At 42.4% G+C, this 23,903-nt stretch overlaps 1 protein-coding gene across 1 annotated transcript in view; it reads right to left on the bottom strand.

Annotated features, from left to right (window-relative positions):
* Nucleotides 1-23,903, bottom strand: part of NT5DC1 (5'-nucleotidase domain containing 1) — a 108,332-nt gene that overhangs the window by 5,475 nt on the left and 78,954 nt on the right. The window contains exons 7-10 of the mRNA XM_080664857.1: nucleotides 6,445-6,619; nucleotides 5,536-5,633; nucleotides 2,398-2,516; nucleotides 559-711 (exon numbers count right to left, since the gene is read on the bottom strand). Of these exons, the coding sequence (XP_080520983.1) occupies nucleotides 559-711; nucleotides 2,398-2,516; nucleotides 5,536-5,633; nucleotides 6,445-6,619 (545 nt within the window). The remainder of the gene's footprint in view (nucleotides 1-558; nucleotides 712-2,397; nucleotides 2,517-5,535; nucleotides 5,634-6,444; nucleotides 6,620-23,903) is intronic.

Here is a 23,903-nt window from a genome sequence, read left to right as displayed (position 1 = left end):
TGATAGAATCTAGGCTCCTCCCTATTCTTATAAAGAGAGGAAAATAGATCTATCTGCCCTTTCTGGTTCAATGTAATCTGGATGCTACTATGGTCTAAATGTTTATGTTCTCCCAGAATTCATATGTTGGAATTTGAACCTCCAAAGTGATATTAGGAGGTGGGGAGGTGTCTGGAGCCCTCTGAATGCGTTAGTGCCCTTCTGCCAAGTTCACTCTGGGGCTCAGGAGTACGCCTCAAGGAGCTGCCTATTAGTTAAGCTAGACCCACGAAGCGAGCACAAGAGCTTCCAGGGCCAAGCAAAAGAGACAGTGTCACTGCAGTGAGTCAGGATCTGGCAGCCTCAGCACCAACCAAAACATCCATGGCGCCGGCGTCGGATGAAAGCAGAGGGCAGGGAACACAGACTGACCTGCGTTATCTTGGCATCGTTTAACCATTATCCACAAGATCACTTACAGAGCTGAGACGGCAAGACCACAACAACTTCCAACTGAGTTCATCTCTCTTGGCACCAACAAGCACTTCCTAAGATGAGAAAGCACAGAGGAGCCCTTACCTCATATTTTCCTTTCTTCTCTAGGGGCTCTGCTTCCTCAGGCTTCCAGTCTCTGTCCCCTTTGAGCTCTTCCAGGATGAGGACTGTCTCCCAATTACTATAATGACGGGCTGGGAAAATATCTGAATGCATGCTGTCACCAAAGTACACAACCTGTAAGTCAGACAGCAAATTCTGGGTGAGGCATTCCGACTGTGAAAGCGCGGTCACCGTTTCATGGAAGGCGAAGAAAATTCCTCTGGAAGCTGCATGAACATCTTAAATTTCCTTCAACTTTCCACGTGACCATCAGCGTGGCCCATTTGGTGCCAGGTTTAGTTTAAGAAGTTACACAATGCACGTGCAGGTAGAAGAAAGGCAGAAAGTAAGTGATTTTGTTCAATTTTGCTGAAGAAGCAGGAGTCCATATGTTTACAGTTAAACCTGCCTCTAGAACTGAAGAACGGCGAGGGGTTAGCGGTGACGTGTCACAGTGGGTTAGATTAGCAGGAGTGCACTTCACAACCACTTTCCCAAAGGGTTCCCCGGTTCCATCGGGACCTGCTGAAACGGAGTCTCTGAGAATGGGGTTGGGCGAGTGGGCCCTGGCAAGCTCCCGGGGTATTCCAAGACTAAACAGCCAGTGATCTAGTCCGCACGCTTTTTACAGATGAGAAACCGCAGCTAAGGGAATATGAATTACAACCTCCAAGTCAGGCTGCCCTGTCCTCTAAATCCCTCAGGAGGTCCCAGCGGACTGTGGCAACCTGGGAGCCAATGGAGCGGGGCTGTTACCCACCGCCCTCTCCTGCTCACAGGGCTCCGGGCAAACCATTTTCAGATGGAAGGTCCCGCTGTTGAAAATGCACCCATGTCCAACATCGACAATGTGACCAGGGTTCAAAAGCCAGTGTGTCTTTAGGCTAGTCTGTCCTGTAATTCCAGTTACTGCTTATCCTATATAATGAGACTGAACAGCAGAACGACAGGGCAGACAACCTTCTGGACGAAGCTGGGGCTGTGAGGGCCGAGCCCCTTGCATGAATTTCGTGCACCAGGCCTCTAGTTTTACATATAAAACCTTTTAGGGATTATCATCAGGATGGCACTCCTCAGGCACCCCACACTAATCCAGTGCATCCCCCCGATCTGTGGCCCCTGGCTTGGAATATTTCCTACACTCCAAGACAGATAAAGACCTAGTCTACCTCAACAAAAAGGCTTATTTAAACAGAAGAGGTGAGAGAAGAGATGGGTAGATAAGCAAAGGCAGATTATTTCCCCACAGCTAACTAAGCTAAATGCATTAAGAATCCTGATTTTAGCCGAAACCGGTTTGGCTCAGTGGATAGAGCGTCAGCCTGCGGACTGAGGGGTCCCGGGTTCGATTCCGGTCAAGGGCATGTACCTTGGTTGCGGGCACATCCCCAGTGGGAGGTGTGCAGGAGGCAGCTGATCGATGTTTCTCTCTCATCGATGTTTCTAGCTCTCTATCCCTCTCCCTTCCTCTCTGTAAAATATCAATAAAATATATTAAAAAAAAAAAAAAAAAGAATCATGATTTTAGCCCAGCTGGCGTGGCTCAGTGGATGAACATCGACCAATGAACCAGGAGGTCACAGTTCAATGCCTGGTCAAGGCAGGTGCCCTGGTCGCAGGCTCGATCCCCAGTATGGGATGTGCAGGAGGCAACTGATCAATGGTTCTCTCTCATCATTCATGTTTCTCTCTCTCTCTCCCTCTCCCTTCCTCTCTGAAGTCAATAAAATATATATTTTTAAAAAATGAATCACGGTTTTAGTTTACAAGAGTAAACGTCTGCAAGTGGGCACCAAGGACCCTGCCTCGGTGAGAAAATACCTTGGGTTCAGGTTTGCCAGTCATTTTCTTCAGCAGTTCATAAAGGTGGACAGCGTTCCCTTGGGAGTACCAGCCAGGTTTATCCAGAGACGGCAGTGCTTCCTGCTCCTCGTCGTTCTCTGAAAACACAGTGTGACAGTCATATCCTTTTCAGTCATGTGAGAGCCTGCTGGGCAGACCACACGCAGGCACGGCTGCAGGACATGCATCAGACAGAACCACTGAGGGCAGGAGCTAGCGTTCAGTGAGCACCGACTACCACCAGCACTTCACAAACACATAAACAGGTCACCCCTGTGTGTGTAAAACTCTAATAAAAATCTGTGGAATGGAATAAGTATAGATATAGGACAGGTATAAATTGGAACAAAATATGAAAACCCTGCAGATAAAAATTTTTGAGTACTGAGTTATGTGTTAAATATAAGTTTGTGAAGAGGGGGAAATAGTTAATTCTTTTCTAGTTTCATACAAAGAGGATTATCTGACTCATACCAGATTCTTCCTTAAAATCAAGGATTTGTATAAGACATTACACCCACATATAAAACCATCATCAAGCTCCTCCTTTCTCCTAGACCAGGGTTTCTTAACCCGACACTACTGAGATTTGGGACCAGAGGATTCCTCGTTTGTGGTAGTGGAGGTGCTGTCCTGTGAGTTGTAGGCTGTTTCGCAGCATCCCTGGCTTCTACCCGCGAGATGCCCAGTAGCATCCTCCCTCCCAAGTTGTGCCTCTTTAGACGGTGCCAAGTTTGCCCTGAGGAACAAAAGTTTCACAGGCAAAAACCGCTATCCTAGACCATTTCATTAGCATATATGCATATTCAATACCCTCAGTTTAAAAAAGGACGTATGCCTGACCTTGTCTTTCAGCTAACACCTCCATTTGTTGACTGTCTTCACAGCTAAAATTCTAGAAAGAATTGTCCAGGGGTCCTCAAACTTTTTTTTTTTTTTTTTAAATATATTTTATTGATTTTTTACAGAGAGGAAGGAAGAGTGATAGATAGTCAGAAACATCGATGAGAGAGAAACATCGACCAGCTGCCTCCTGCACACCTCCCACTGGGGATGTGCCCGCAACCAAGTTACATGCCCTTGACCGGAATCGAACCTGGGACCTTTCAGTCCGCAGGCTGACGCTCTATCCACTGAGCCAAACCGGTTTTGGCGGTCCTCAAACTTTTTAAACAGGGGGCCAGTTCACTGTCCCTCAGACCGTTGGGGGGCCGGACTATAGTTTAAAAAAAAAAAACTATGAACAAATTCCTATGTGCACTGCAGGCCCGGGATGCGTCAGCTGCTAAGCAGGACAGGCAGCGGCACCCGGCGGGCCGGATCAATGTCCTCGGGGGGCCGCATGTGGCCCGCGGGCCGTAGTTTGAGGACCCCTGGTACTCGTTGGTTCCACTACCTTCGATCAACTCTTCAAGACACTGCAGTCTGGTCTCTCCCTCTCCGCTGCTCACAGGACACCAGTGAGCTCCGTCTTGCCCTCCAGGGGACTGTCTCTGCTTTTCCAGTGGACTTTTCAGTAGCATTTGCCCTCATTGGTGACTCTCCTCTTTCCTCTCTGGCTTCTGAACACTATTCTCCTCTTCCCCCGACGGTAATCTCCCAGATTGCCATCTTCTTTATCCTTAAAGCTAGTGCTGAAGCTTGGTCTGGGTCTTTGCCTGTCTTTGTCCTCCTTATATCTGATCTCATGTAAGCCATGGCTTTAAACACCGCTCCAGGAGCTGATGGCCCCACATTCACACCTGAGCCCATCTCTGTTCTCCAGGCTCATTTACACGATTTCTGAATTGATGGCTCCAGTGAGGTAACTCCTAGGCATTGCAAATTCAATATGTTGAAAGATGAGTTCTTAATAGCTGTAACCTCCACCCCACCCCAAGTTCTTCTATATTCTCCCCCCTGGCTGTAAGTGATATCACTATGCACCCGCCTTTTCAATTCAGAAAAAAAGAAAAGTTAATAACTGGAAGTCATTTTCGATTACTCATTTCTTTTCATCTGCTGCTTCTAAAGCATCACCAAGTCCCATGTTCTCCACCTCCGAAATACATTTTAAATATACAGGACAGGGCAAAGGTAGGTTTACAGTTGTTTGTATGGAAAGTAATAGAACAATTAGTAATTAACAATACAAGAACAAACTCTGTGTTTCACGGAGTCACAACTGTACACCTACTTTTGTCCCTTCCCCCCATGCCCTTCCCACTATCTCCGGGACTCCCGCCTCAGACCAAACAACACAATCTCACGTGGGACACTAATTGCCTGGTCTTCCCCTCTGACCCTCCCCACACCCAATCCATTCCCCACCCAGCAGCCACAGATGTCTCTATGTCACTCTTCTGCCTCAACTGAATCGCTTCCGATTGCTCATGGAATAAAACCCAAACCCCTTCCCACAGTGTACGAGGCTGCCTGCCTCCCTAACTTGACCCCTTCCCCGCCCCCACCCCTGTGGCCAGAACCACAGGCCTCTTCTCTGTCACTGGAACTCAGCCAGACTTCTCCCACGTTGGGCCCCTGATTCGTTTATCCCACCGCCAGGAACACTCATCCTCTCCTCCTGACTCACCCTTCAGGTCCCTCCTTACAAGTCACCTTGCCTGACCTTTTCAGACAGGCCTTTCCCGGCCAGCCATGCAAGGTGGCCTCATCAGGCGGAGCCTTCCTTCACACCGCGCAGCACGACCTCAGGGCTTTCCTGCTCGCTCACGTTGGTTTATGCCTCTGTCTGGTGCACGGAGGACCTCTCAGTGCCCGACACCCGGTACTCTGAACTTAACCTGGATCCCACCGTTTCTGGGCCTCAGTGAGCAGAGAACCAAGCTACTGCCAACTGTCAGCACAGAATAGGGCTTTTCAGTAGCACAAAAAAGTGCTAAGTTAAAAACACCGCATCACTGTATCTTTATTTTCATCTGTTTATAAAATGGTGGTATATTTCACATATTATTGTACCTTTGTTTTTCACCTAGTATACACGGTATCCCGTATCGGTATACACAAAACCTCCTGACACAGCAGTCTGCACATGGCTGTTAGCCAACAGATTATTTACTGAATAAATGAATGAACAAATCCTAAATAGGAGAAGAAATAAACCAAAACGTAACTTACCGAGTGTCCGGAAAGGTCTTTGACTTGGTAAATGAGAGAAGAAACCAGGCTTCAATGCATTTGTAATCACAATGTCAAAAAGATCGGCAAAATCATTCCTGAAAAGCAACATAATTTTAAAGTATTTAAGGAATTAGAAACTGTCTATATAAAACTGAACTTAATCTTCACCTATCTACTTGACCACACCATCATTTCTTATCTTTTGATTAACTCTTTACATGCTTTCTATACATTTTAAGGTAAATCTTACACTGGAAATAAAGGGTGATTTAGCACTAGTATTCCTGAACAACACCTTGACATAATCATAAGAATGAGCCCATTCACTCCAGGGCTAAGCTTTCTCATACTGGTCACAGTCACGGTAAGTGAATTCAATAGTTTCTAATAGCTAGAAACATTCAAAGCTATGTCTTCAGAGAGTGTAAAATGTGAAGAAGATACTTTATTTTGAAAATCAGTGTAATCTTACAATGTTATTTAGATAATAACAATCACTGTTTTCAGTCTGTATTTAATACTATACTTAGGATTATTTGAAATGGCAAAGGAATGGTAGTTCTTGCTCTTGGGAAACTCCATGTTGCACTGGGGAGACAATATTTATCCAACATTCCCAAATACTTTCTGGGAACCATTGAATGTTGCTGGGGAAGGCACGAAGGACATGTGTTCCATCCAGATCATCAGCAAGCTATGAGCACACTAAACCCTAGGAAAGCTGCTTGCTAAAATGTACTTGAGTGTGTTGTGGATGTTGAGAGATGTTATGAGACATAACCATTTGCCACTCAGCGTTGTTTAATGTACTGATAAGGTTGTGATGGAGCACATTTTAAAAAGCATTGGCCCAATTTGCTATCAGTATTTGATAAGACCATGAAAACAGAATGTCTCATCACTTACCCCAGGATATGGTTGCAGAGAAGTCTACAGTAATCACTGTGAGAACTGGTGATTAGTACAAGAATTTTCCCAGCATTCTTTAGCTGTCGAAGCCATTTTTTTACAGACTCGGGACAACTGTGTAAATACTTGCCTGGATCTCTTTTTATTTCTGGAAAATATATTCCACAGTTTTCTGAAAAATAAAAATATCAAGGAGATTTTTCTTTTTCTGACTCAGCATGTTAATCTCTCTCAAAGCTATAAATAAAACAATACGGCAATTAGTACTGCTCCTTAAGAATACTTCTTTACTTAAAAACATAATGATGGTTGAAAATGTCCGTTGAAAATATTTTTGGCTACGTCACAAGTACTGATAAACTGGTAAAACATAAAGAATTTAATCAGCATTCTCAAATCAGAAAACCTTACTGCATTTGAAATATCAACTGATATTTTTTCCTTAACTCTACTAGTACATGTGTCTAGTGCCCTCTAGTGACCAAAATGTAAATTACTATTAAAATGCTACTGTCCCATTTCCAAATGAATTTTTTAAAAACAACATATAAATTCTGTATCTTAAAATTATTGGCTAGATTAATTTTATTAGTATCCCTTAATAAGCCTAATGGAAAGTATGCAATCATAACAGTTTAGTTGAAAAAACTACTCTGAGGTAATGATGGGGGTTGCTTGTTTTGTTCACAGGCAGATTGAAATGAACCAACTGGACAAACCCTGTACAGATATCCAATAGTACATTATGGGTTGCTCCTACTATAAAAGATCATTGACTGTTGCTGGGGAAAATACGTCCATCTCCTTGAAACTTCAAATCATTGAAGTAATAGGCGCTATATTATACAAATAGACATCTTTTTTCCTAAAATTTATTTTTATTAATTGGCATATAACATGCAAGTTTAAGGTGTACAACATGTTGACTTGCTACATTTATATATTGCAATATGATTGTCACCTTAGGTTAGCTAACACCTCTATCATGTTATATATTTACTAGAGGCCTGATTCATGAAAATTCGTGCAAGAGTAGGCCTTCCTTCCCCCGGCTGCCGGCACTGGCTTCCCTCCAGCACCCGGGACCCGGGCTTCCCTCCTCCGGCCGCGGGCAGGCACCCGGGACCCGGGCTGGCTTCCTCTGGGCCGCCCGCAGGCACCCAGGATCCAGGCTGGCTTCCCCCAGGCCACCCGCAGGCACCCAGGACCCAGCTGGCTTCCCTCCGGCCCCAGCTTCGTCAGGCCCCTGCCTTTCTTTTGACCTTCTGGAATGACGTCCAGAAGACATCTGGTCTAATTAGCATATTACCCTTTTATTATTACAGATTTTGTGATGGAAACAATTAAGATCTAGTCTCTTAGCAATTTTTAAGTTCACAACACAGTGTTGTTGTCTATAATATCCTCATCTTTTTTTTTTTTAAATATATTTTATTGATTTTTCTACAGAAAGGAAGGGAGAGGGATAGAGAGCTAGAAACATCGATGAGAGAGAAACATCCATCAGCTGCCTCCTGCACACCTCCTACTGGGGATGTGCCCGCAACCAAGGTACATGCCCTTGACCGGAATCAAATCTGGGACCCTTCAGTCCGCAGGCCGACGCTCTATCCACTGAGCCAAACCGGTTAGGGCTATCCTCATCTTTTTACTGAACTAAATCAAGCTGCTGAACCAACAGAAGAGTTAGGTTAATCATACTATAATTAAATTATCTCCCCAAAGAGATGGTAAAGTTCTAAAGGGAGGGTGTGTACCTTTCTTCTTGGCACAGAGCAGGCATTCAGTGAATACCCAACTCAGTGCAGGGATATTTATGTTTATTTACATTCAAAGTAACATATGGCTGTAACATATAACCTGTGATGACAAAAACATTACCCTATCAAAGTCATCCTATCTAAAGTACCTTCCTTTTTTTTTTAAATCCCATAATAAAAACACATCATGTTTAATTATATTATGATACTGATAGATTAACACTGACTGCACAAGACAGGGAATTTTGACCTAAGGTGGAAAGAAAGGAATGGTCTTGTTTGTTTTCAACTCACAAAGTACTCTGTGTTTTCAGTTAACCTCAAAGGAATTCTATTTCACTGCCATTTTATGTAACTCGTTTTCCTGGCCTTTCCACCCCTCCAATATCCTTAGATGCTGATATTTTCTGCAAACAGATGGGATTAAAAGTAAAACTTAAAAATATTTTTATTTATTGGAGAGAGAGAGGGAGAGAGAAGAAGATGTCAATTTGTTGTTCTACTTATTTATGCATTCATTGGTTGTATGTGCCCTGATCGGGGATCGAACCCCACAACCTTGGCATATTAGGACAATGCTCTGACCAACTGAGCTAACCAGATAGGGCCAAAAGTAAAATTTTTAAAAAGCTAGTTCTAAAGAATAAAAGTTTAACTCTCCTACATTAAAAAACTGACTAATATGGAGTCATGGAAATAAACAGCAAAATGTTGCAACAATCTGATACACACATAAAATGGCCTGCATATATCAAACATAATTTTGGATTTAGAGATCTCTTTTGGTTAAAAAAAAAATTGAGAAGTACAACTTGAATATTAAAAATACCTTTTAATTTAACAGACATTTGTGCCATATAACTATTTCTATCATCACAGAATAAGTAACCATTTTTCCTTGTTAACTGTATCACTGCTATTTGTGTGATCTGTGGCTGGAGTTTTCAAAGCTGCTGTCTAAGGGGATTACAGATGTTGGGATGCTAACCCCTCCACCCTCAGCCTCCAGTTAAGGTCTGTGGCTGTTTCCAGGGCAGAACATCATTTAGGCGAGACTGAAACACCAGCAACCTTTACAAGTTACAGAAGAGCATGCTAGTGAACAGCTAAAATGTTTAGCTATGAACTAAATGTATTTGCTGTAAGGAACAATATTTGTGAAATACACAATTTTTTTTTGGCCAAGAGATACTGAAATATGTTTTGAAGGATAAAAGAAATAAACAATAGATTAAGTATGTTCTGAATTTCTTTGATTTATAGGAGGCAAAAGATAAAACTGAAATTTAATATTAAAACAAATATTTTCTATTTATAATCCCTATATGGTTTGTTTTAATCTACTATATTTATAAATAAAGAAATCTAGAATCCTTAGATTGAGTAAAGTGAAAGAAACAATTATTGTGAAGATTTGACAAAACAAAGGGTTTTTGCTTAAGGTAACAAGTTAACGGAGAAATAATGTCTGTTTGCTTTCTGGGCCATGAACGCCTATCTCTGGTGATAAGGATGCCTTCTATCCTCTTGGGACAGGGAGGATACATTCACATGGGAGATTCACTTCCTGCTTTTGGGGGACAAAGGACAATCACAGTGTTCTTGCACTGGTTGCTTCTCAAGTAACTTTAATTCAAGATAATCAATATGTCAAAATGACACGTTTGGGTCTGCCTGCCCTGAACCCCATCACCTCCAAAGAATAACTCAAAGGTTTCTATTATGTATACATTTACAGAATGCAAATACATATATAGCTTATGTTCAGTGTCATAGCTGAACAATTCCAAACATTTTAATTTAATATTGAATTTTATAAATGGATTATTTATAACTAGAGGCCCGGTGCACAAAATTTTTGCGCTTGGGGTCAGGGGGAGTTGTTCCTCAGCCCAGCCTGTGCCCTCTCGCAGTCCGGGACCCCTCAGGGGATGTCCAACTGATGGCAGTCGGACATCCTTAGTGCTGCCCCGGAGGCAGTAGAGGCTCCCGCCACCGCTGCTGCACTCGCCAGCCGTGAGCCTGGCTTCTGGCTGAGTGGCACTCCCCCTGTGGGAGCGCACTGACCACCAGGGGGCAGCTCCTGCGTTGAGCGTCTGCCCCCTTGTGGTTAGTGCATGTCATAGCGAGCAGTTGAGCAGTCTTAGCATATCATTAGCATATTACGCTTTGATTGGTTGAACAGTGGACCAGACGACCGAACACTTAGCATATTAGGCTTTAACTATATAGGATTATTTTTACTTGTAATAATAACTGACATACTTTAAGTGATTATTTTTGCCAAACAATTTTAAGATTATTAATGTATTTACTTATAACAACCATGTGAGACAGGTCCTATAGCGTTTCCATTCTGCAGATAAGGAAACTGAGTTATAGAGAGGCTAAGGAACTTGCCCAAGTCACAGAGCTAGAATGTAGCCAGTCTGCCTCTCTGGTGATATGGCATTTGAGTACTATGTAACTCCAAGAATACCATAAATTCTTACTTTATTTTTTCTTAAATAGTATCACAGTTCAGAGGCTATGGGATTGATTGCAATGTGAATAAGTGGAATTTGGCAATTTGGACAAATCAAATTAGATTTCTGCAGAGGAAAAGAATAGCTATTAATATGCAATTTGTCTAGTTATAGTCACAGCACCTAGAACTGGCCTTAGAAATCATCTACTTCAAACCTGTCCTGTTAAAGATAAATTAATAGAGACCACAGCCGAAACCGGTTTGGCTCAGTGGATAGAGCATCGGCCTGCGGACTGAAAGGTCCCAGGTTCGATTCCGGTCAAGGGCATGTACCTTGGTTGCGGGCACATCCCCAGTAGGAGGTGTGCAGGAGGCAGCTGATTGATGTCTCTCTCTCATCGATGTTTCTAACTCTCTATCCCTCTCCCCTCCTCTCTGTAAAATATCAATAAAATATATTTAAAAAAAATTAATAGAGACCACAGATTTTGCTTAAAACGACAGTTGCTAACAAGCTTCGGAAAGAAAGAGTATTCAAGAATCCTAGTCCGCTAAACCTCATGTAACCATATCACTTATGTTCCAAATCTATGTGTTTTAGGTCTAAGTTACCTGGTGATCCAGTATCTGTTAAAGAATAATAACGTTGTCATAAGTCAAATTCTTCAAATGGTATGCGTGCTTTGCTCTGTAATTACTGAATTATGTGCTCTTCCTCAGAATTTCTAGACATTCTTAGTAGCCAATGAACTGATGTTATCTATGCTATTATCTGGGAACTGAGATCTTATATTGAGATGGGGAAAAAAACCTCAAATACATGTCTTACATCAAGGAAAAAATAAATATCTTCTTAGAAGGCTCTGTCCTTGCTTTGCTGCTTAGGAATGTTTGCAACGCATCACTACTAGGTTGTTCTCCGTGGAGCCCTCCCCCTTCTCCTCCAGCCAGGCTACCTCTGGACATCAATGCGCTCCAAGGTACTATGTACTTGCAATGAGCGTGTTTATGTATTTTTTCTTCCTCCAGAGACTGTGAGATCTTTTAAGAAAGGAACTGTCTTTACATTCATATTTATATTCTTGATGTCAGGCAAACAGCAGAGGATTGATAACTGTAGAAGTGTATGTGTGTGTGAGGAGAGAGCTACCAGACAAAGACTGACCCAGGTGATCATCATACAGAGCACAGGATGGCAAACCACAGGCCGCCAGCTAAGGAAGGTTTCACCCTTCTACATGGTTATGTAAGTACCTCTATAAAGCCTATAACCTTTATAATCTGGTCCTTTAAGAAAAAGCTTGCCTATTCCTGATATAAATACAGTATTTCTAATTATGGGCCAGTAAGAATAAATAACAACTGATTATCAATCAGTATTAGAAAGTGCCAAGCCCTGGCTGGTGTGGCTCAGTTGACTGGGTTTCGTCCCATGCATAGGAAGGCTGCTCTTGGCATATGCCCGGGTTGGGGGCATGCAGGAGGCAGCCAATTGATGTTTCGCTCTCATATCAATGTCTCTCTCTCTCCCCCCCGCCTCCCCCCTTCCTCTCTCTCTAAAAATCAATTTTAAAAAATCTTAAAAATATAAAAAAATAATAAAAAATTGATTTTAGAGACTTTGTTTAAAGGTTATGAAGCCTCTCAGCAGAATGAGTATTATAAAATCATTGTGATAAAACTGCCTGCTGAAAGATGCTATAAATACCTTTGTGTGTTGATTCACCACAGTGGAGCCCCAGGCAAGATGTACTTGGCCCTCTGTTATTCTCTGGCCTGGGTCCTCTAAGAGTCTCTTCTACTGAGCCGGAAGAGGGTTCCCTTCACTCTGCCATTTTGTTCAAACAAATCTGAATCTGCCTTTGCCATTGCCTTTATGACTCTGGTACACTTCATTTTCAGGCTCTGAATTAAATGTCTTCAGGTTCATCTGATCTGTTTACTCATAGAGCAAGAGTAGGGGCTGCAGTAGGACAGTGCACGCCTTGGGCTGAATGCTAACAGCTGGTAGTATTTTCCCTTGTTAATGTCAGAGGAAGCAGAAAGATCCAAGAAATGCACATGATGACACGATGACATCATCAGAAGGACCTACAGAGCTGGTAGCCTGGGATGAATAGAGGCCCTGTAACCACAGACCAGCTCCACCAGTCCTGTCCTGCTGGATGAGGTGCTGAGTTGTTTTTAGAGATAAAAGACCTAAACCACAAGCCCTGCAGCCGAAGCAAGCCCAGAGGAGAGAAGTTTGGCCTCCAGCTGCCCCCAGAACCCAAGTCCCCTCACCCCCAACCATGGATACAAAGCGCCAGGACATAACTGGAACTTCAACACCAGAACCTGTTCAGAAGTCAAGGGTCCACTGTCCAGGAAGACCTGGTGTTGACGTGCCTTTACCGTACATGGCCAAGCTCCAAGGTTTCCCAACTTAAACTTGTCCCACACCAGCACTCCCCATACCCATTCCCCCAACCTCTTCACAGCCCTTGGCCTGATCCAGCTAGCAAGATGGATCTGAGGCACCACTAGGTCTCCTGTGTTCCCAGTTGGCGCCTTCTGAATCAATAAACCTTTCCCAGCTCGAGTTTTGGCCTTTCAAAGCATCAGGTGCACGAACTTTGGTTCAGTAAAAGCACTATAGCCTAAATGCAGCTTTACAAATTAGCTGCTAAAGAAACAGGACTGTTTTTCTTGGGAAGGCAAATTCAAGATGCCTCTGGGTAAAACCTGGGACAAGTTTTAGAGGCTAGCTTCAAAGAAATAAACGAAGTTTCATCTCAAATAGTTTTTACATGTATTTGCCAGGGACAAAACCATCTTGGAAGGTTTTGTTTTCACCAGAGGAAGTAGGCCCACTGATTATCCAGACTCCAAACCTCCCTCTCACCTCCTCCAAAAGAAAGAAACTGGAAAAAATTAGGAGAACTAAAACGGGATAGCTCGGGGCAAAACAGGCTCAGTGATGTGCCAATGATTATTCTTTAAAAAAAAAAAGTTATGGCTGACTTCTCTAGCTCGGAGGCACAGAGATCAGAAACAATAACAGGAACAAGGAGTTATAAGCTAGACATTAGGGTTCATTTACCACAAGGAAACTTGCCTCCCACTGAGGACTTAAGCGCTCAGTTATTTAACAATTCTCCGACAAACAAAAATACTCACACAGACCTTTCACTCCATTTCTTCTAAGCTGGTTTTTCTTCTGGAGCATGTAACCTAACAGAATGTCAAGAGTATTTTGTATACACATATTATGCTAAGTTCAGCTCCTACATAAACATGAATAACTACAATTGATCAGTCATGGGAACCTCATCCTCATTCTACAACCTTTTTTTTTTTTTAATATATTGATTTTTTCACAGAGAGGAAGGGAGAGTTAGAAACATCGATGAGAGAGAAACATAGATCAGCTGCCCCCTGCTCACCCCGCACTGGGGATGTGTCTGCAAACAAGGTACATGCCCTTGACCGGAATCGAACCTGGGACCCTTGAGTCTGCAGGCTGATGTTCTACCAGGGGTCCTCAAACTTTTTAAACAGGGGGCCAGTTCACTGTCCCTCAGACCGTTGGAGGGCCGGACTATAGTTTAAAAAAAAAACTATGAACAAATTCCTATGCGCACTGTGGGCCGGGACGAGTTGGCTGCTAAGCAGGACAGGCAGCGGCACCCGGCGGGCCGGATAAATGTCCTTGGCGGGCCGCATGTGGCCCACGGGCCGTAGTTTGAGGACCCCTGCATCCACTGAGCCAAACTGGTTAGGGCTACAATCATCGTTTATGAGCTATAGAGAGAGCTGGGGGCACAGCTGTTGGAGGTTTAGTTTATGGCTCAGCTGCAGCCTCTGTAAGGAGTGAGCAGGGTCTCCAGTAGAAAACAGTAGGAACCTGGGCAGGAAGAGTTCAAAGGTGACTGAAGCTGGGCATGGCTGGCTCCAGGGAATATTCTTCTCTAGGCAGGACTTTAACTTTCTCAGCCTCTCCTTTTTCCTTCTTTGGCCTGATTCCTTTTTTCTTTTCTCTCTTTCACTCTTCCTTCTTCCAATTTAACTTAATATAACAAGTTTATATCTCTTGGGTATTCTTCTGAACTAACAAACAAAACATACAGTCATATTAATATGACAGTCGTATGTATTTTTAAATACTAAAATGTGAAATATTTTTAAAACCAAAAATAAAAAAAACTCTGTCAGGTTAACATAATCTTAAAAAATAATGTTGAGAACTGTAGATATATATATATATATATATATATATATATATATATATATATATATAACAAAAGGTTTTGAAAGAAATTTTTCTCTGCTCTCTCTCTTTAGGACACATTAGGACTACAATAAAAAACAAAACATTTACTCCTGTAACTGTCGATTCTATTAATGTGACTAGGAAACGTAGGTAGAGAAATATGTTTTCCCACTAGTCCCTAAAACACACGATCCACCTACTGCGTGGGGAGTCGGGGCCAGGCACGGTGTGGGCACTGCGGATACCAAGGACACCTGGTCCTCACCTGCAAGAAGGCCTCGATGCTGAGGGAACAGCTGAAACCGAAATGCAGTGTGACGTGTGCTGGGCAGTGAAGTGGGCTGGGCAGACGACCAACATGCTGGCTGCTGGGGAAGAGAATTGGTGCTTCTTCCCAGGCAGGTGAGAATTCAAGAGAAGGTGAGTTTGGGATTGGGTCTTCATCAGTGAGAGACATGTCAACAGGCCCTGGATGGGACGAAGAGCAACCCAGCAGAGAGAAGAGCCGAAGAAAAGGTCGAGACTGTGGAGTCGGAGAGGCCCGGGGCTGTCCACAAGAACCCTGAATGGGAAGTGAAGGCTGTTCACAGGACGCATTTGTTCCTCCTGCAACGCCTTTGCTCAGGATGTTTGTGGTTCGGCCCATCCCATTATCAACCTTAAGCCATGGCCTCAAAACCGTTCTTCTCTGCTTTTCTAAATTCCACCCTGCTTTTAGGGGTCAGCTTAATGCCCACTTTTTCTTCTTTTATCTCTCCTTTCAATATGCCAACTATGTTCTAGTGCACCTACTACAATTCTTATTCACAGATTTTTCCTACAGTGTATTGATTATATAACAGATTTTTAAAAATATATTTTGATATTTTACAGAGAGGAAGGGAGAGGGATAGAGAGCTAGAAACATCGATGAGAGAGAAACATTGATCAGCTGCCTCCTGCACACCTCCCACTGGGGATGTGCCCGCAACCAAGGTACATGCCCTTGACCGGAATAGAACCCGGGACCCTTCAGTCCGCAGGCCAACGCTCTATCCACTGAGCCAAACCGGTTTCGGCTACATAACAGATGTTTATCTTTCACTTTGTGCCATTAGAGTGATTAGCACTACACTGATCAGATTCTAGGCACAGAGAATACATTCAATAAAGGTAATGTAGTGAAAACTTCTCTTAAGGAGGTTAAATATACTCACTTGAAATCTTAGTATAGAGCACTATGTGGTTTAACAAAATAAACTATTTATTTTGCTGCAAAAAGCTTTATTGTTTCATTTGGTCCAATGCATGGGAGAGGGCTTCAGGGTGACTACAAAAATAGCTAGGAGTTTTGGGGAGAGGCTCAGGTAAAAGCCAGGGGGATGCAGAGGGGCCCCTCAAAGGCCTCTGGGCTCCAAAGGCTGCTAGTGGTGCTTGAGGGCGAGCCTTTAAGAAGAGATACTGCCCTGCCCAGCCTGGGGGCTGGCACCTGTGGAGGTGAGTCAGGTGTCACCCATCTTCTTGATGAGTGTCACCTCCTCACCCCGGAAGTGGTTCTGCAGGAAGTCCCAGAGCTGAGGGTCTGTGTGGGTGGAACCCAGGGCCTGCAGCTCCACCAGGGCCTGGGTCAGGGTCCTCTCCAAGGCCAGGGCGGCTCCCATGGTGCCCTGAGTTTTGCCCACTCCTCTTGGGGAGGCTTCAGCTCGTCCTGAAGAGAATGCAGCCTCCAGGCTGGTTTTGCAACTTTAAGAGATGCTCAGCGCCCTCCCGCTTCTTCTCCGCCAACTCCCAGAATTAGTGGCCCACGCCCTCGAGAGCCACATCATCACGGTGGAATAGAAGCCCAGAGAGAGGTGGGTGTGGGAGGCCCCCCAGAGGCAGGCTGGCCAGGCGGTTGACCGCAGCCTCCCCCTCAGTGGAATAATTGATGAATCTGGGAGCTCGTGGTTGTTCGGCAATAAGGAGTTATGGCAGAAAAGCAACGGGTGTGTTGGCTGGTCCCAGAGGTGGTTCTGAAGGTGGTGACTTGATAAGATGCAGGAGAGTGGCCGGAGGCTGGAAGAAGGGGTGTCCCTGGGTTTGTCCCGTCCTAGCACTGTTGAAGTACGAGACAGATCTGGGACCGCCGAGGGCACTGCCAATAAACCATTTCTTCTATAGTCAAAAGTAAACTTTATTTCTGCTTCATCTAAATGAGGCCTACTTATCCTAAGTTTGAATTAAATGGAATCTCAAGGCTAAAGGTATTAGAAGCAATGGTGTAAATCTGAATGTTGGTGTATATTTGGTGTGTATCTTCAGTCTTTCAGAAGAAAGCACAACAAATCTGCTATAAGCAGAACCCAGGACTAGTTAACACAGAGATCCTACAAGTTTCCAGAAGACCCGAATAAAACAACACTGTAATAATCAAACTATTTACTGATAAAAAATTATAGTCTGCCTTTCTTTTGACCTAGGGAAAAAATCTGTTAAGAAAGCACATGACATAGTGATCTGACTATTTCTTTTTGAAAGGAAAGGAGGTGTCGACATAAACCCAGAGGACCCACACGCCTGGAATTACTCAATAACCAAGGAAACATTCAAAATTCAATTTAAATGAGGCAAATATTTTACTCAAAGTGTTTGGCAAATACTAGCAATACACACTAAATGAGCTATGTGTACTCAATGAAAAAAAAATGTGAATGAAGAGGAAATTGCACTAGGCCTCATAGATGACCAATAACTGTCCAACTTATCTGGAAACTGACAAAGGAAATGTTTTTCCTTCCAGATAAGAACTCCATTTAAAACTTCAAAAGGAATTTAATCTAAATGTCTCATGCCAGCAAATTAAATCATTATAGAACAGAGGAGATGGGGAGGGAGGAAGGAATTCATGACTTGCAGATGACTTCATTAAGTAATGGCTATTGCTATTAAGGAGAGAGGTTATTCCATTCCTATTTAAAAATCTTCAAAGGACAGAGCAGTTCTAGAAGCAGCAGACACACATATGTCAGCTCATTACAGGATGTGGTCCTGGGCGTTCCTGGGTGGTCCTGTATCCAAACTGGACAGCTCTGATTCAAGACTCAGTTGTACAATTTACTTGTGCAATTCCGGGGATGCAAGGCTGGGACAATATTCACAGATCAACAAATGTGATACATCACATAAACAAAATGAAGGATAAAAATCACATTATCGTATCAGTAGATGCAGAAAAAGCATTTGACAAAATCCAGCACCCATTTTTTTTAAAATATATTTTTATTGATATTTTACAGAGAGGAAGGGAGTGGGATAGAGAGCTAGATACATCGATGAGAGAGAAACATCGACCAGGGGATATGCCCGCAACCAAGGTACATGCCCTTGACCGGAATCGAACCCGGGACCCTTCAGTCCGCAGGCCGACGCTCCATCCACTGAGCCAAACCGGTTTCGGCAACCCAGCACCCATTTTTGATAAAAACTCTCAGCAAAGTGGGAATAGAGGGAACATACCTCAACATAATAAAGGCCATATATGACAAACCTACAGCCAGCATCATACTCAATGGACAAAAACTAAAAGTGTTTCCCTTAAGAACAGGAACAAGACAGAATGCCCACTTTCACCACTCTTATTCAACATGGCACTGGAAGTCCTAGCCACAGTGATCAGACAGAAGAAAAAATAATAATAATAGGCATCCAAATTGAAAAGGAGGAATTAAAACTGTCATTATTCACAGGTGACATATTGTACATGGGAAACCCTCAAGACTCCACCAAAAAACTACTACATTTAATAAAGGAATTTGGCAAGGTGGCAGGATACAAAATTGAAATCGAGCCTTACATTTAAGTCTTTAATCCATTCTGAATTTATTCTTGTATAAGGTGTAAGAAGGTGGTCTAGTTTCATTTTTTTTTGCATTTATCCCAACACCAATTATTGAATAAACTGTCTTTACGCCACTGTATATTCTTGCGTCCTTTGTCACATATTAATTGAACACGCAGGCTATATGTCATTTTTTTCAGAGCACTGGGAAGAGAACCGTAGGGACCAAAACACCCCATCTCCTCACTGTGCAGATCGGAAAATGAGACCCTGAGAGGGTTAACAATGAGGGGAAAAAGCATGATGGAATACAAATCCTATTCTACAGATCCTTTTGTTTCATATTTCTTACTGTCTGCTTCAATTAACCTTATTATCTCCTTTACTAAGGTATTTTAGAGACTTTTTGTAAAGATAGGGGAATGCAATTAGCAAAAAACAAACGAGCAAACACAAAAAACACACTTTAATGCTTCCTACAAATATAAAATCAGAACAAAGATGGAAATACAGATAGCTGGCTTATTCCTAGAGAAATATGCAGAATCACTGGATGGCTCCTCCCCGCCCCCATCCCCTAATTTATTACACATATTCAAGGAACACCACTTGGGAAACGAAATTCAGCAAGCCCGTGCCCTCTGTACAGATGGGTGGAGGTTGCGGGGCTCCAGAGAAAGGAGTCCCTCACCCAGCAAATTTCAACCCAGATAACAAGGAAATCATCTTTCCATAGCAAAATGATCATTTTTAAATGATCTTGTAATTACCCAAGTAATGCAAGTAAACATCCTTTTGCAGATTTGAAACACTGCAGAAAAGTCAGGCTTCTCTGAATAGCACTCCTAAAATCTGGTCCCTTCTCTTTGTCTACCCTTTGCAGGGGTGAGGAACCTTTTTTTCTGCCAAGGGCCATTTGGATATTTATCACATCATTCGAGGGCCATCCAAAATTATCAACTTAAAAAATGAGCCTGCTATATTGGGCCAAACATTTAATTAACTCACCCCTAATGCCTTGGCAGGGCCAGACCAAATGATTTCACGGGCCTTATAGGGCCTGAGGGCCAGACATTTTCCACCCCTGCTTTGGGGTATTATTGTTGTTACTTTGGTATATATCTTTCCAGATAAGTTTTTGTAGATGTACAAATACTCATGTGTATTTTACATTTTGGTGTAAACCTTTCCAATAAGTTTTTATGGACTTTCACATATGCATACACATGTTACAATACAAATTTTCTGCAATTTGCTTTGTCCACTCAAAAACATGATTTGGAGATCTAACCATGTACTTACAGATGCACGCAACCAGTAATTACTACATTCTATGCATAGTTCTAGTTGCCGGAGACATGGGAATGAACAAAAGCAAATTTCCTGCCCCTCAGAGAGCTTACATTCTACAGCTGCTTCATTCCTTTTGATCATGGCATAGTAATCCAATGCATGCATATACCACAGATGACTATGTCAGTCCTCTACTGATGAGTTTTTTCATTCTTATAAATTTTGGGGTAAACATCGTTGTGCAAGATTCCTTGTGTACATATGAGTATTTCTCTAGAACGTATACCTACAGTTGAGACTGCCAGGCTGTTGCATATGCACATTTCTAATTTTAGTAGGTACACTGCATTCCCTTCCAGAATGATAAAACATTTTAGCAGCGTGTATGTGCATGCCCTTACCTCACACTCTCACTAGAACATATTTTCAGCCTTAATTTTTGCCAATCCAGTAGGTGAAAAATGGGCATCTCATATTTTTATCTTGCTTTCCCTGACTGCTGATAAAGTAGAGCATCCTTTTGTATCTTTATTAGTCACCAGCTATCATTCCTTTCACATTTCTATAATATACAAGAGTGGGAATGAAAAACTCACAAAAAAATGTTTGTTGGATTTAACAGAGTGAATTGAGGTCTAGTTATGTCAAATTATTATAAAAATTCAACAAACACACTCTGAGAGTACTTGGAAAATTCCAATATTATTAACTCCTCAAGTATTTCTTACCCCACCCAAAGTCTTCAGGGCCACAGCAGTGCATCATGCTCTCTTACCCAACTGTTTCCCTGCAGGACCAAGTTGCAAATTATATTGCCAAAAATGAACTGGGCCAAAGGCACTGTCTTCAAGGTGTTTTATGGATAGGTCTGTGGAAAGTTGGAGGTGGGTACATTTGGTGATCACTGTGTGTGTGTGTGTGTGTGTGTGTGTGTGTGTGTGTGTGTGTACACAAAGGGGTGCCTGTGTTCTAAAACTGTTATGCCAGCTTCTTCTGGCTCTTTGTAAAAGCTAAGTTATGATTATCATGAGAGGATATTAAGTGGTTCCCTCCCCAATCCTGACTATCAAGTACTGGTGAGGATACTAAAAATATAAACTATCTGGAACATTCCTATACTGTGTAAGTACTTTGGAAAACTGCTTAACACTACCTCCCAACACTGAACACATACACTTACCCTGTAATGTAGTAATCCTACTTCCAGATATGTATCTAAGAAGAACATATAAATACATGTAAATAATGTTTATAAGATATTATTGGTAACAGTCCCCAATTTAAATTTATATAAATGTCTATCAATTATAGAATGGATAAGTAAATTGTGGCATAGCCATACAGAGTGGGGCAAAAGTAGGTTTATAGTTGTTTATATGGAAAATATAATAATAAATAATATAGGAATAAAATGTGTTTCACATACTCACAACTGTTAACCTACTTTTGCCCCATCCTGCACAATGGTATACTATAAAGTAGTGAAAATGATTGACTTACTGTTACATTCAACCAGAGGAATGAATTATACAAACAAAATGTTGAGGGGGAAAAAACAGACTGAAGACCATACTTATATCAAGTTAAAAATCAGAGAAAATTAATCTATGGAGAGGATGGGAGAGGGAGAGAGATATAGAAACATCAATAATGAAAGAGAATCACTGATTGACTGCCTCCTGCATACTCCTTGGGGATCAATCCAACAACCTGGGCATGTGCCCTGACTGAAAGCGAATCGTGATCTCCTGGTTCATAGCCACACCAGCTGGGCTAATCTATGTCCTTCCAGGAAAGGGATATTGGCTGCACGGTAGCATGAGGAAGGTTTCTGGGGGACTGGAAATGTTCTATTAGCTGGTAATATGGTCATATTCAACTAAAGGCCTGGTGCACGACATTTGTGCACAGGGGTCGGGGGGTGGGAAGAGGGTTGTCCCTCAGTCCAGCCTGTACCCTCTTGTAATCTGGGACCGCTAGCTCCTAACCACTTGCCTGCCTGCCTGATGCCCCTAACTGCTTGCCTCCCCGCCTGATCACCCCTAACCACTCTGCCTGCCTTATCTCCTCTAATCATTCTGCCTGCCTGCCTGAGCACCCCTAACCACTCGCCTGCCTGCCTGATCGCCCCTAACCACTCGCCTGCCTGCCTGATTGCCCCTAACTGCTCACCTGCCTGCCTGATTGCCCCTAACTGCTCACCTGCCTGCCTGATCGCCCCTAACCACTCGCCTGCCTGCCTGATCGCCCCTAACCGCCTCTGCTTCGGCCCCTGCGGCTTCGTCTGAAAGGACGTCCGGAAGGTCATTCGGCTGTCCGGTCTAATTAGCATATTACGCTTTGATTATTATAGATAGTATTCAACAAGAGAAGTTATAAGGAACTGATACAATATTTTCATGACCATGAAAATGAATCCAAACAATGAAGTAGAATCAAGTGCTAAATCAGAAATTAAAGATTCACGTCAAAGAGAAAGGGTGTAACATACCATTTTAAGACTGTTATAGAAAAGCAAGCATTTGGTAATTTAGTTTGTTCAAATAACATTTTAGATTAACTTCACTATCTCCTGTCTCAGCATATGGAGAGTTGTTCTAATATATCACGTGGCAGATAGTTGTCTGTTAAGCCTAATTATAAGCATTTGTATGAAGAAGTCAAAAGGCATGTTAGAACAAAAAAAAGTTTCTTATGAGGTAGCACCCTCACTTTTTTGGAGAAGGCATTTCTATTACTCCTAATAACATTTGTTACCCCTTACTTTCCTCACTTTTTGAGATTTTTCCAGTCAAGGAACTGCTAGGTAATTAAGAAATGTCACTCTTTCTAATTTTCCAATAGGGCTTATGAATTTATTTGGTTAATTTAACAGTAGTAATAAAAACAGCTGTCATTATTTTAATGTTTATCTGCAATGCATTATGAATGTATAAAACACAGTTCCCTTTTCCCAGACGATAATCTCAGAATTCCATTCTTAGCCTAATGGAAACATCATGTGACTAGATTTTTGTCTGGCCCTGTAAATATCACTCAATCCTGATTTAAAGTGTCACTGAAGTCTACAGGCATCAAATAACAGATTTGTATCTATAAAAGAAAATACCCTCTGCTCTCAGAATTAAAGAAATAAACCTCTTGCCAATAATAATTTTCTAAAGTTTTGGACTCTTAAAGGTAGAATCAAGGACATATGGATCACTATCTTTTCAGGTTTCCCCAAAAGAGTATGGTGGATTAAACTCAGTGAATTTTATCTTTTAGGGTTGACTTAAGATCTCACAGCTTTAAATTTAAGTAGGTCAAAATTTAGAAGCAACTTTGTTCTACCACTTCTATATTCCAAATATCCAAACCATTAAAAAAAAAAAGGCTCTCAAAAAATAGTTTTTCTCTAAAAGAATGGACAACAAATGCTGAGAGTTAATGTGAAAGAGGAACCTGCATCATAATGGGGGATTTCTACGCCGTCCTGACCTGCGCTGTCTAATATGGTGGTGAATGGCCACATGTGGCTATTTAAGGTTAAATTAATTGGGGATAAATAAAACTTCCGGAAACACCCTAGTCACATTTCAAGTGCTCGACAGCCTACCGCATTGGACAGCACAGATATAGAACGTTTAATCATGAAGAAGATTCTATTGGTCGCACTCCTGTAGGTTAGCTTCAGTCCACAATGCTTAAATTATCAGCCGTAGCTGCAAAAAGCTACAGTGTGGCATTTGGATCGAAATAACAAGCAAAGAGGATTCAGTCCAGAAATAGAGCATTTTAAAAAGTAGAAGTAGTAATTATAACCATGAAACCATGCCAAGGCTGCCGTGTGGGCTAGCAGGGGAAACACTCGCCCCGCATCGGTGGGTCAGGCGGTACACCTGTGTT

The sequence above is a fragment of the Plecotus auritus genome (genome assembly GCF_963455305.1).
Source record: "Plecotus auritus genome assembly, chromosome: 4".
NCBI classification, from domain to species: domain Eukaryota; kingdom Metazoa; phylum Chordata; class Mammalia; order Chiroptera; family Vespertilionidae; genus Plecotus; species Plecotus auritus.
The sequence above is the reverse complement of the archived record's forward strand: the minus strand, read 5'-3'. Positions and strand labels throughout refer to the sequence as shown.